The sequence below is a fragment of the Pezoporus flaviventris genome, unplaced genomic scaffold, assembly GCF_033815535.1.
Source record: "Pezoporus flaviventris isolate CSIRO_AGI_PZ_B2104156 unplaced genomic scaffold, CSIRO_AGI_Pfla_v1 ptg000107l, whole genome shotgun sequence".
Taxonomy (NCBI): domain Eukaryota; kingdom Metazoa; phylum Chordata; class Aves; order Psittaciformes; family Psittacidae; genus Pezoporus; species Pezoporus flaviventris.
Window position 1 is genome coordinate 541,949 of NW_026892655.1, and position 13,254 is coordinate 555,202.

General features: G+C 56.0%; 1 protein-coding gene, 1 long non-coding RNA gene and 4 gene segments (V, D, J or C); all 6 read right to left on the reverse strand.

The window, feature by feature from the left end:
* Positions 1-603: 603 nt before the first annotated feature.
* Positions 604-1,429, reverse strand: LOC133281842 (uncharacterized). Its single transcript, XR_009747585.1, has 2 exons — positions 998-1,429; positions 604-899 (listed from the first exon to the last, which is right to left on the reverse strand). It is a non-coding gene; the product is annotated as an uncharacterized LOC133281842 (long non-coding RNA).
* Positions 1,430-2,514: 1,085 nt separating this feature from the next.
* On the reverse strand, positions 2,515-3,606 carry LOC133281832 (T cell receptor alpha variable 1-1-like). The segment is given in 2 exon segments: positions 2,515-3,001; positions 3,538-3,606. Coding segments are annotated over 2 exon segments (375 nt in total).
* Positions 3,607-3,672: 66 nt separating this feature from the next.
* Positions 3,673-5,012, reverse strand: LOC133281820 (probable non-functional immunoglobulin lambda variable 1-50). The segment is given in 2 exon segments: positions 3,673-4,264; positions 4,903-5,012. Coding segments are annotated over 2 exon segments (615 nt in total).
* A 1,740-nt stretch (positions 5,013-6,752) lies between these two features.
* LOC133281831 (T cell receptor alpha variable 1-1-like) lies at positions 6,753-7,860 on the reverse strand. The segment is given in 2 exon segments: positions 6,753-7,255; positions 7,792-7,860. Coding segments are annotated over 2 exon segments (375 nt in total).
* Positions 7,861-7,866: 6 nt separating this feature from the next.
* On the reverse strand, positions 7,867-9,249 carry LOC133281740 (uncharacterized). The gene is made up of 2 exons (XM_061477537.1): positions 9,140-9,249; positions 7,867-8,519 (listed from the first exon to the last, which is right to left on the reverse strand). The coding sequence occupies exons 1-2, from the start codon at positions 9,189-9,191 to the stop codon at positions 7,867-7,869; spliced, it is 705 nt and encodes a 234-aa protein (XP_061333521.1). The 5' UTR covers positions 9,192-9,249.
* Positions 9,250-10,628: 1,379 nt separating this feature from the next.
* LOC133281830 (T cell receptor alpha variable 1-2-like) lies at positions 10,629-11,652 on the reverse strand. The segment is given in 2 exon segments: positions 10,629-10,960; positions 11,556-11,652. Coding segments are annotated over 2 exon segments (387 nt in total).
* Positions 11,653-13,254: the final 1,602 nt, after the last annotated feature.

Here is a 13,254-nt window from a genome sequence, read left to right on the forward strand (position 1 = left end):
GCGGCTGTGCGCGGGCAGAAGGGGGTCTTCGGGGAGAGGGACTGCCCCCCTCCTCCAGCAAGGACGCCCCATCAGGAACCAGCCTCCACCGCTGCAGGAGATGGAGCAGCTTCTCGGAGCTGTTTCCCAGCGTGGGGGCTGCAAACACCAGCCACGGATTTCCTGCGCAGGGCAGAGAGAAGGCTGAGCTCCTGCCTTCCCTTGCCCCTCTGCAGTCCCAGCACAGTGCCTAGAAGTTCTCTTGTGGCAGAGGGAGTGTGAGGAGTCCTGTGCCCATCGGCATGCAGGGCTCAGGAAGGCCAGGGCCGCTGTGGAATCACAGAAAGCAGGTCAGGAGGGACTTCCAGAGGCTGCTCGGAACAGATATCGTTAGATCGGGTTGCCCAAGGTCACATTCACTCCAGCCTTGAGCAACTCCCAGGACTGACATTCCACAGCCTCCCTGGGAAACGTTTTCTCATCATGTGGAATGACCAAAAACACGCTCTGACCCTGAAAACCTGCTGCTCTGTGCTGCTAATGGACAGAACAGTGGAGAGTGTCCTCACTATGAGCAGGACATTTCCTCCTGATGAGGGGCACACAAGGACACAGACACACAGCTCATGCACATCAGTGTAGAATTATGTACCAATTCTTTTCCAGTATGTACTCAGACATGCATGTGGCACATCCTCATAGACAGGAACCCTTGGGCTTCTTTCCTGCCGAGAATGGCTGGAGCTTCTTCCTGAGAAACTCGAGTGACCCAGACTAATGTCACTGGCCTTCTAAGGATGCATCCAGCACTTGAGCTAAGTCTTCTGCCAGGACTGCTGCATTCCTGACTCAGAAATCCCAAGGCCTTTCATGCCTGTGCTCAGAAGAAGCCTTCATTGGGAAACAGGCATGGCCCAAACCTGGAAATGAAAAGGCAGCAGTGTTGGAAACCAAAGCACAGCCCATATCATTAGCTGCAATGGTTTGCATCAAGATGAGCTTGTCAGATAATTGTTACCTCTGCAAAGGCACCTCTGGTCCTGCGGCAGTGATGGGCAGATATAAAAGGCAGGCCAGGTCCCTGCTCTCTCATCCACTTCTCTGGCCTCCTTCTCCTTGAGAACCAGGTGAGTCTGAAGCCCCTTGTCCTCCTCTTAGAAGCGCGGTCTATCCTCAGTGAAACTCTCAGCTGATGTTAGCCTTATCCTGTGCTGGGGCTTGCAGCGTTGTGCATAGGTGAGAGAAGTGGGGAGAATGTCTGCCTAGAGAAAGGCTGGGAAGTGGCTGAAGGGGCTTTTGGTTTACAAATTCCAAGAGACCCTCCCTGTCCCAGGCTGCTCTATATCGGCAATGGAGACCCTGTGGCACCTGGCGCAGCTTCCAGCTGCCCGCTCCTTAGCGGCCTTGGCTCTTTGCCACAGGAAAGCCAGGCTGCTCCTCATCCACTCTTGTGCTCATCCTCTGCTTGCCCCTGCCCTGTGTCCAGGTGAAGCTCCAGCATCCAGACATGTCCTGCTACAACCCGTGCGTGCCCTGCCAGCCCTGCGGCCCGACCCCGCTGGCCAACAGCTGCAATGAGTGCTGTGTCAGGCAGTGCCAGAGCTCCACTGTTGTCATCGAGCCTCCTGCTGTGGTGGTGACCCTGCCCGGCCCCATCCTCAGCTCCTTCCCTCAGAACACCGTTGTGGGCTCCTCCACCTCCGCTGCCATTGGCAGCATCCTCAGCTGCGGTGGAGTGCCCATCAACTCCGGGTGCTGTGACCTCTCTGGCATTTCTCGACGCTATGGTGGCAGGAGGTACCTCCTCTGATAAACGTGCTGGGAGAGCCCCGGGAGACACCTGCAGGAACTCAGGGCATGGTGCTGGATAGAGGATCGATCTTCTGGATGTTGTTTTCAACACAGCTGAATGAGCTTTCCTTTCTCTCCCTTCTCCACAGCCAAGAACCGCAGACTCTTGGCTTTCCCCAGGGATCCCTGCACTGGTGCCCTCTACTCGCAGTCTTTGTTTCCCTCTTTTAACTTATTAAAGTTCTGCTTCACTGGCAAGCCTGGCCTCCTTGTGGTGCTTCCCCTGTGAGAGCTGCTGTTTCACCCTTCCTTCAATATGCTGTCACAGAGGCACTGTGTTGCTCAGCTTTTGGCAGCAGGCTGTCTTGGAGCCTGCTATTACTGGCTGTTACCTTCTCACAGAAGCCAACCCAGCAGCCCCTTCAGTACCTGTACCTTGCCAGGTAAACCAACACACTATCGTGTGCAGAAACTGGCACAGAGGAACCTTGGCTGCAAGGCAAACTCAGCCACCTCTCGAATAACAGAAGAGGCAGCCGAAAGCTCCCTCTTGCTGCAGGCTGTTCCAGCACTGGTATGCAAAGCACCAGGACGAAAAATGCCAGCACAAAGACGCAGGAATACTCACAGTGTACCCACATCATTTTCAGCTGCTTTCTAAAGTGTTGGTCCTGTGTTTTTTCAAGAGGGTATGTCTAGAGACAGGTTCACGACTACGTCACTTCTCATGTCCTAGTCTCAATGATTGTAAAATAAAAATTCCCTACTGTACGCTGCTGCAAATCTGGCATGTCCAGGACACAGAGTCCCTTGCTGCCATAGGAGCTCATCTCTGTGCCACCACCCCCTGTTTAGGACCTGGGGATAATCAAAGATCCCCCCAAGTCAAACCCTGCCTCCCTGCGTTATTGCACAGCTGGGGCAGCTGCCTGCACCACGGTGTCTTGCCCAGCACAGAGGTACAAGGCACTGTCAGAGAGCTCGACCTCCTGCAGCTTCAGGAGGCTGTATTTCCATGTGGTGTTCAGCAGCGTGCTGAAACGGCCGCTCTGCCTGGGTCCAGCAACTGCCTGATACAAGATGAGCTCTGGGGCTTGGTCTTTCTTTTGCTGGTACCAAGCCAGACCTTGAAAGTAGGATGTCTGGTATGTGCAAGTTGTTTGAAAGGTCTCTCTCTCCTTTACTGTGACTTGTCCTTCTTGCTGGGTGAGTGTGATCTGCCCCATGGTGCCTGCAAGAAAGGAAAGGTCAGCAGCTCTGCAGGGAAAGGCTTCAGGGAGCAAAGAAGGAATGGATACAAACCCAGCTGGTGAACGCTCCCTGCCCCTTGCCCGGCAGGAAAACACTGACGCCTGGGGATGCAAAGAGGAACAGCAATTTTGGGCAAAATGGGACACCCTATTAATGTAAGATAACTGTAAAGTGCCTGGGGCATCTTGGACAAGATCTGCTACCTTGTGTTGGAAAGGGAGAAATGTGGGACTGCAGAGCTGGATTTGATCTGCTATGGTGAAGTTGGATAGGAAGAGATAGGAAGAGAGATGGATTGAAGGGGAGAGAAAAGCAGGAGCAGTAGCATATCTCTCTGTACTAATTTCCAATAGGAATGGCATCTGGAGACAAGTGGTGCAAAGCCAAAAATGAGAGGTGATGCTTCCCAGATTTTTTCTGTTATTCAAGAGTAGTTCTTGGCATGACGCTGATAAAGCAGGCAAGGGTTCCCTGGGGAGAGGAAGAGGCATGTGCTTACAGAAGGGCAGGACTTACCTTGCAGTTGCCCCAAGAAAACAGTGAGGATGAGATATCCGAGTTGCATGCTGAGATCAACCTGCCTGTTTGCTGTCACAAAACCAGCTGCCAGCCCCGAGACGAGAGAGCTGCCGGGAACGGCTCTGTTGGGGCAGCAAAGAGAAGCGGGGAAGCGTTGTTGCTCAGCTGCCTGGGAGCAACGCCTCTCCCGCAGATGCCCCAGGACAGATGAACGCTGCCGTGCAGCAGTGCAGGCTCTCTGGCTCCGGAGCCGCGTGCGGGGGATGCAGCGGGGCACGAAAGGGGGGGCCTCGACGGGTCCGATGCCGGTACCGGGCGGAGCAGCAGCGCCACCTCGCGGGCCCGGGCGCCGCTGTCCGCGCCCCCGACACACGCGCCCGGCCCCGCCCGCGGCGGTTTTTGCTCGGCCGCAGCCCCGGCTCCTCTCTCCGTGCTTCCTGGGCGCAGTAGTACACCGCCGCGTCCCGGAGCCGGGGCCCAGAGAGCCACAGCACGTTGGACCGGCGATCTGCCGCCACCGAGAGCCGCCCCGGCGGGTCCAGCAGCACTTTGGAGCCTTGAACAACGTTCACGAGGAACGCGGGGCCACGGCCCGGGAGCTGACGGTACCAATGGATGAAGTCGTAACGCCCTAGGTTGGGGTGTGAGCAGTTGATTTTGATGCCGGTGCCCTCGGTGGTCTCTGCCCACGGGTCCTGCTGCACCTGGGCTCTGCCCACAGCTGCTGCCGACACAGGAGAAGGAAAGGACAAACGTTGTCAAAGATCACCGAGATCCGATTTTCTCAAAGGGTTGGCAAGAGTGGCAGTGAGACAGAGCCGGACCAGAACAGATGGGGACACGTGAACGTCAACAGAGATGGAGAATAAATGCTTAATGAACAGGGGTTGCGTGGCTGCAGGGTGCAACTGGAATGCAGGAAACCAAAATTGTGCCTCCAGAAGCAAAGGAAGCAGCGAGGGGTTTTAGAGCAGGAAGAGGAGCTTAGAATGGCAGATATAGGGAGAGATGTGTCATAAACTGACGGGATGAATGGATAAAAGGCAGATCAGGAGGGTGTATTACAGGTCAGGACAGAGGGCTGTATTCAGGGCAATAAGCTCTGAATGCACCGATGAAGGAGATGGTGCATGGCAAAGCAGGCGTACATGCAAGCAGGCTCGTAGCGACAGAGGCGGCGGAGAAATAGGGCGAGTAGGAAAAGGGGACTCGGAGGGTTTGCAAAGGGGACGAGGGGTGTCAGAGAGGCAGGGAGGGGGAAGGAGGCGTGGAACGAGCGGGAGAGGTTGGCGCTGGGCTCCCCGCGGAAGAGCCCGGGCACAAACCGGCCCCGCCACCGCCACCGCCGCCAGCCCCGCGCACCCAGGAGCACCGCGGCCAGCCCCGCCAGCGCCGCCGCCCGGCACCGCCGCATCCCGCCGCTCCGCCGCCCGCGTCCTCCCTGCCCGCTGCAGCCCCGGCTCCGGGCTCCCGGCTCCTCCTCTCCGCCACCTCCGCCCCTTCTCTCGTCCCCTCCCCGCCGCCAGCTCCGCCCCGGGGCTGGGTCCTGCGTCGGCTTTGCTGGGGGTCTGAGCCGGCCTGAGGGTGCTCAGCGGCTGTGCGCGGGCAGAAGGGGGTCTCCTGCCAAAGGGGTTCCCCTAATCAGGCAGCACTGTCCTCGCAGCCTGGTACCTCTTGGGAGCACGTGCACAATCTTGTGTTTTGTATAATTAAAAGCTTCAGCTGAAATCTGATTTGTGTAAGACTCTGGAGACGTGAATATTTGCACTGAGGGATTTGACTCTGTGACGCTGTCGGTGGAGGTCCCTGAATATGTCAGATGAATCACCCTGCAAGCTGGTGACTGTCCAGGACATGGACAGGCTCGATGGGCACAAGGGTCTCGTTATTCCTGGGACCATGTTAGGCTGGTGAAATATGAAGGGTTCGAGGACCCCTCTGTCGTGGTTTAAACCCAGTCAGGCAACTTGTTCACTCACTTCCCCCCCTTCTTTCTCTCCCCCTCTCCCCTGGAGGGGTCGGAGAGGAGAATCAATGCAACTCCCACGGGCTAAGAACAGTTTAGTAACTAAGGTATAACACAAATCACAACTGCTACTACCAATAATGATAAATAACAAGGGAAGAGAATACACCGCAGCATCAGCTGACCAATAACTTGCCCCTCCAGCCCAACCAAGCTCTGACCGATGCCTCCTCCAACCCTGCCGTCGCCCAGCCCTTCCGGGTAACTCCGTTACATCCTGGCCATGACGTGCTGTGCTATGGAGTACCTCCTTGGTCAGCTTGGGTCAGGTGTCCTGTCTCTGCTTCCTCCCGGCTTCCTCTCCTCCCTGGCAGAGCATGAGGCTCACAAAGTCCTTGGCCAAACCAAACCATCATTGTTGTCAGCTTTGTTCCCAGGCCGAAAGTCAAACCACAGTGCTGCACCAGCTACCAAGAAGGAGAAAAATTCTACTGCTGAACCCAGGGCACCCCCACCCCTTTAATTTGAAAGTGTTGGAATGCAGGACGAATATGGACAAGAAGGACAAGCACTCCACAATCCTTTAGATATAAACCTTTGACCAAGCCTAAGACCAAGGTTGGCTCCAGGTGCACCCAGCCCCTCTAACATCTGAGGATCAGCTGGAAAGCAAAGGGGTCTTTTCTGAAGCTTGTGACTCAACAGAAGGGTCTCTCTAACACATCTTGTCCACCAGCTTAAGGCGATCACGCGACCCATGACACTGAGGTGCCCCATGCAAACGCTCCCAGGATTGGTGCTAGTGGCAGTGTCCAGAAGGAAGTGGTGCCAAATGCATCTTTGCAGACTCCTTGTAGAACAGCTCACGATGGTGGAGCCCTGTCCAAGATATTTTTTAATTAAAGCACCAGCATGTGTTTAATCTGCCTGAAGGGGTAACAGACATTTCCCTTTCCGTACTGTAGGCTGCTGCAAGTCTTACATGTCCAGGACACACAGACCCTTGCTGCCAGAGGAGCTCATCTGTACGACACCGCTCCCTGTTTAAGAGCTGAGGATGATCATAGACCTCCCCCCTCCAGCTCCCCTTAGTAGAGCATCAGGAGCCCAGGGGCTTGGTCGTAAAGTTCATTTTTATGTTGGTGTCTTGGCTTACTCATTTCGGACACAGAGGTCTGGGGTCTGGCTTCATCTACCTCATGAGTTCAGGTCTCCCTGGAATTTTCTTCCTTTGGTTGAGCAGGGCTGAGTGCAAGCCCCTAGCACCCTGGTTCCCAGCAGGCTCTGCCCTGTGGTCAGGCTCAGCCATGTCCAGAGCCACTGGGCATGGCCCCTGCCAGAAAGAGGATCTCGCTGTGCAGAGTTCTGGGGGCAGGGGAAACATCGCTGGCAGTGGAGAGTCGAGGCACCTTCCCTTCCTGCGTTATTGCACAGCTGGGGCAGCTGCCTGCACCACGGTGTCTTGCCCAGCACAGAGGTACAAGGCACTGTCGGAGAGCTCGACCTCCTGCAGCTTCAGGAGGCTGTATTTCCCTGTGCTGTTCAGCAGCGTGCTGAAACGGCCGCTCTGCCTGGGGCCAGCAACTGCCTGATACAAGATGAGCTGTGGGGCTTGGTCTTTCTTTTGCTGGTACCAAGCCAATCCTCCGAAGTTGGATGTCTGGTATGTGCAAGTTGTTTGAAAGGTCTCTCTCTCCTTTACTGTGACTTGTCCTTCTTGCTGGGTGAGTGTGATCTGCCCCATGGTGCCTGCAAGAAAGGAAAGGTCAGCAGCTCTGCAGGGAAAGGCTTCAGGAAGCAAAGAAGGAATGGATACAAACCCAGCTGGTGAACGCTCCCTGCCCCTTGCCCGGCAGGAAAACACTGATGCCGGGGGATGTAAAGAGGAACAGCAATTTTGGGCAAAATGGGACACCCTATTGTGAGATGAAAAAGTGCCTGGGGCATCTTGGACAAGATCTGCTACCTTGTGTTGGAAAGGGAGAAATGTGGGACTGTAGGGCCGGATGTGATCTCCTATGGTGACAGCAAGTGAATAGGAAGAGAGACACAGCGATGAAGGGGAGAGAAAAGTAGTAGCAGAGGCATGAGATATCCCTCCTCTCTGTCCTCATTTCCAATAGGAATGGCATCTGGAGAGAACGTGCAAAACCACAAATGGGAGGTGATGCTTCCCAGCTTTTTTCCCGTTATTCAGTAGTAGTTCTTGGCATGACGCTGATAAAGCAGGCAAGGGTTCCCTGGGGAGAGGAAGAGGCATGTGCTTACAGAAGGGCAGGACTTACCTTGCAGTTGCCCCAAGAAAACAGTGAGGATGAGATATCCGAGTTGCATGCTGAGATCAACCCGCCTGTTTGCTGTCACAAAACCAGCTGCCAGCCCCGAGACGAGAGAGCTGCCGGGAACGGCTCTGTTGGGGCAGCAAAGAGAAGCGGGGAAGCGTTGTTGCTCAGCTGCCTGGGAGCAACGCCTCTCCCGCAGATGCCCCAGGACAGATGAACGCTGCCGTGCAGCAGTGCAGGCTCTCTGGCTCCGGAGCCGCGTGCGGGGGATGCAGCGGGGCACGAAAGGGGGGGGCCTCGACGGGTCCGATGCCGGTACCGGGCGGAGCAGCAGCGCCCCCTCGCGGGCCCGGGCGCCGCTGTCCGCGCCCCCGACACACGCGCCCGGCCCCGCCCGCGGCGGTTTTTGCTCGGCCGCAGCCCCGGCTCCTCTCTCCGTGCTTCCTGGGCGCAGTAGTACACCGCCGCGTCCCGGAGCCGGGGCCCAGAGAGCCACAGCACGTTGGACCGGCGATCTGCCGCCACCGAGAGCCGCCCCGGCGGGTCCAGCAGCACTTTGGAGCCTTGAAGAGCGCTTACGAGGAACGCGGGGCCACGGCCCGGGAGCTGACGGTACCAATGGATGAAGTCGTAACGCCCTAGGTTGGGGTGTGAGCAGTTGATTTTGATGCCGGTGCCCTCGGTGGTCTCTGCCCACGGGTCCTGCTGCACCTGGGCTCTGCCCACAGCTGCTGCAGACAGGAGAAAGGACAAACGTTGTCAAAGATCACCGAGATTCGGTTTTCTCAGAGAAAGGGTTAGCAAGAGTGGCAGAGCCGAACCAGAACAGATGGGAACACGTGAACGTCAACAGAGATGGAGAATAAAGAATGAACAGGGGTTGCGTCGATGAAGGGTGTAACTGTGGAATGCAGGAAACCAAAATTGTGCCTCCAGAAGCAAAGGAAGCAACGAGGGGTTTCAGAGCAGGAAGAGGAGATTAGAATGGCAGATACAGGGAGAGATGTGTCATAAACTGACGGGATGAATGGATAAAAGGCAGATCAGGAGGGTGTATTACAGGTCAGGACAGAGGGCTGTATTCAGGGCAATAAGCTCTGAATGCAGCCGTGAAGGAGATGGTGCATGGCAAAGCAGGCGTACATGCAAGCAGGCTCGTAGCGACAGAGGCGGCGGAGAAATAGGGCGAGTAGGAAAAGGGGACTCGGAGGGTTTGCAAAGGGGACGAGGGGTGTCAGAGAGGCAGGGAAGGGGAAGGAGGCGTGGAACGAGCGGGAGAGGTTGGCGCTGGGCTCCCCGCGGAAGAGCCCGGGCACAAACCGGCCCCGCCACCGCCGCCAGCCCCGCGCACCCAGGAGCACCGCGGCCAGCCCCGCCAGCGCCGCCGCCCGGCACCGCCGCATCCCGCCGCTCCGCCGCCCGCGTCCTCCCTGCCCGCTGCAGCCCCGGCTCCGGGCTCCCGGCTCCTCCTCTCCGCCACCTCCGCCCCTTCTCTCGTCCCCTCCCCGCCGCCAGCTCCGCCCCGGGGCTGGGTCCTGCGTCGGCTTTGCTGGGGGTCTGAGCCGGCCTGAGGGTGCTCAGCGGCTGTGCGCGGGCAGAAGGGGGTCTCCTGCCAAAGGGGTTCCCCTAATCAGGCAGCACTGTCCTCGCAGCCTGGTACCTCTTGGGAGCACGTGGACATCGCCACCGTCCGGCTTCATGCCTCAGCAAACCATGGCTAGGGTGTGCTTTCGATGGAAATGGTGTAACCCCATAGAAATTAACTGACCACTCTGTGCGTGGTGGGAGGGTTACAGGGAGTTACTAACCTGAATCAAATCGTATAAATATCTGACATTAGGAATGGGAAAGTGGGGAAGACTCCATAGTAGCTCCGGGATCTGCTGAAAATGTCTTTTCCCACATAGGGATACCCGTTGGGTTATAACTCTATCTTCTGCCCTCTACCTACCTCACTCCTGGCTGTGTAGTCAAGCTTGGTTTTGCAGACAGTCCCTATCACTGGCAATCTCTGAACTTTCTCCAGTCACAAACTTTTGTATAATTAAAAGCTTCAGCTGAAATCTGATTTGTGTAAGACTCTGGAGACGTGAATATTTGCACTGAGGGATTTCACTCTGTGACGCTGTCGGTGGAGGCCCCTGAATATGTCAGATGAATCACCCTGCAAGCTGGTGACTGTCCAGGACATGGACAGGCTGGTTGGGCACAAGGGTCTCATCATTCCTGGGACACTGATAGGCTGGTGGAATATAAAGTGTTCAAGGATCCCCCCCTTGTAATTTGTTGGAATGCAGAACGAATATGGACAAGAAGGACAAGCACTCCACAATCCTTTAGATATAAACCTTTGACCAAGTCTAAGACCAAGGTTGGCTCCAGGTGCACCCAGCCCCTCTAACATCTGAGGATCAGCTGGAAAGCAAAGGGGTCTTTTCTGAACCTTGTGACTCAACAGAAGGGTCTCTCTAACACATCTTGTCCACCAGCTTAAGGTGACCACGCGACCCATGACACTGAGGTGCCCCATGCAAACGCTCCCAGGATTGGTGCTAGTGGCAGTGTCCATAAGGAATCGGCTCCTAACGCATCTTTGCAGACTCCTTGTAGAACAGCTCACGATGATGGACCCCTTTCCAATATATTATTTTCTATATTTTTATTTAATAAAGCACCAGCATGTGTTTAATCTGCCTGAATGGGTCACAAAAATTTCCTTACTGTGTCCTGCTGCAAGTCTGGCATGTCCCAGATGTGGAGTCCCTTGCTGCCAGAGGAGCTCATCACTACACCACCACTCTCTTTAGCAGCTGAAGATGATCGTAGATCCTCCCCTCAACCCCTCCCTCCCTGTGTTATTGCACAGCTGAGGCATCTCCCTGCACCACGGTGTCTTGCCCAGCACAGAGGTACAAGGCACTGTCAGAGAGCTCGACCTCCTGCAGCTTCAGGAGGCTGTATTTGCTTGTGGTGTTCAGCAGAGTGGTGAAACGGCCGCTCTGCCTGGGGCCAGCAACTGCCTGATATGAGATGAGCTGCGGGGCTTGGTCTTTCCTTTGCTGGTACCAAAGCAAGGCATCAAAGCTGGCACTCTGGTAAGTGCAGGTGGTCTGGAAAGTGTCTCTCTCCTTTACTGTGACTTGTCCTTCTTGCTGAGTCTGTCCCATTGTTCCTGGAAGAAAAGAGGAGGCAGTGACTGTGCAGGGAAGTCCTCCAAGGTGCAAAAAAGAGTGGCTGAAAAGTGTTGGAGGAGAAGGGTCCCTGTGTAACACAATGTCTTGGGACAGGAGATTAAGACCTCAGCTCAGTGTGGATCTCACAGCACAATAACATCAATTATTCCCCAAAGGGATACAGCTCAGAGGAGAATCTCTCATAGGAGAGCTGTGCTTCCATGCACGTCTTTGGTCTCCACTCTCATGCTGCCTGCAGTCTCCAGGGAACAGCTGCCTGCAGTGCCTGGCCCTCCTGTGCTGGCTTCAGGACACCTCCAGCAGTGTGAGGAGCAGATCAGCAGCGAGAGGCAGAGGGAGATGGAGAGTTGACAAGAAGGGCTCTAAGCTGATCAGGAGAGGAGATGATGCTTCTCTGTCTCTTTTCTCTGTCAGCTGTATCAGCATCTTGAGCAAGAATATGCAAAACCACCTGTGTGAGCTGATGTTTCCAACATTTGCCCATCAAGATCAGCTCCTTGCAAGGAACTGTTGAGGGGGTGAGGATCTTTGGGAAGAAGAGGAATCATCCCGTCAGTCAAAGCCAATGCTTACCCAGCGGTTTCCTCAGGAAGGCAGCAAGGATGAGGTACCCAAGGAGCATGCTAAGCCAAGCTTCCTGCATGTGTGAGAGAGACTCAGGAACCCACACGTCCCCGCCAAGATAGTGGAGCTGTTGGAAATGACTCTACAAAGGGAACAACGAATGATATGGGGAGGGGTAAATGCTGCTGCTGAGCACAGCTGAAATGCCTGTGCTGTGGTCTTGTCTCCTCCAGTAATGACACATCTTGCTTCTGCAGACGCCACCTTCTGCCATTCCTTTGCGAGTCCGCCCTTAGCTGATGCCTGTGTCCTCTCCCACCACCCCCACGCCCTTATCTGACTTGGTCTCTCCTGGATCCTACACTGTGTAAAGCCCCAACCTCTTGGCAGCTCACACCAAGGCTCTCCAGCTCTCTCAGACCTTATGTTCAACAACCCCAAACCCTGCAGACACCGAGTGACCCCCTGCAGTACTGAGTTTTGGTCACAGGAAAGCAGCAGCGAGCCCTCCCAGTCCTGCAAGGCTTCCCATCCAGGGCTTGACTATGCTTTTGTGACTTGAACCCTTGGCTGCGTTGCCATAAAGGCTGCAAAAAGACCTTTTAATTCATCCCTCCCCTCAAAAAAGAAAAACCAAAACCAGGCACAAAATGAGAAAAACTTCCCCAAGCGGCATCTCATTACTTCGGTAACAGCCGTTTACATCGCGGCTAAACCCCTAAAAAATAAAGGGAGCACAGAACAAGTGCAAAACCCGAACAGTCTCAGCCCCCGCAGCCCCTGTTCCGCAGGCTGCGGAGGATGGTGCCACGTCTCTTGCTTGCCCTCTGCTCTTCTTTGACCCTCTTCTATTGCCGTGCTGAGACGGCCGCCCCAGGGCACTCCCTGTCCTCGGTCCCTGCCCACACGCTCTCTCCCCACCCGAGACCCCCCCCGTCCGTGCGTGCTCCAATGCCCCCCTCTTGGGATGCATCCCTCTATAAACAGATGCAGAAAGCCGCCGCCGTGTTCTTCCAAGGCTTCCAATGGCACAGCACACCCAGATGGGTGAAGCAGGTGCCTGTGCTGACCCGCTCCCCACTGTGCATTCAGCAAAGGAAGCTGTGGATGCCGGGGGACAGGATCAGCCAAGCGGGCTCCCGGCGCGGACCCGGCCGGGCTGGAGGGAGAGATGGAAGGAGGGAGGGATGGAAAGAAGGAGGGATGGAAGGAGGCAGGGATGGAGGGAGGGATGGAAGGAAGGAGGGATGGAAGGATGGAAAGAGGGAGGGATGGAAGGAAGGAGGGATGGAAGGAGGCAGGGATGGAAGGAGGGAGGGATGGAAGGAGGCAGGGATGGAAGGATGGAAAGAGGGAGGGATGGAAGGAAGGAGGGATGGAAGGAGGCAGGGATGGAGGGAGGGATGGAAGGAGGCAGGGATGGAAGGAGGGAGGGATGGAAGGATGGAAAGAGGGAGGGAAGGAAGGAGGGAAGAAGGGGGGGATGAAAGGAGGGGGGGATGAAAGGAGGGAGGGATGGAAGAAGGGGGGGATGAAAGGAGGGAGGGATGGAAGAAGGGAGGGATGGAAGAAGGGAGGGATGGAAGGAGGGACGGATGGAAGGAGGGACGGATGGAAGGAGGCAAGGATGGAGGGAGGGATGGAAGAAGGGAGGGATGGAAGGAGGGAGGGATGGAAGGAGGGGGGGATGGAAGGAGGGAGGGATGGA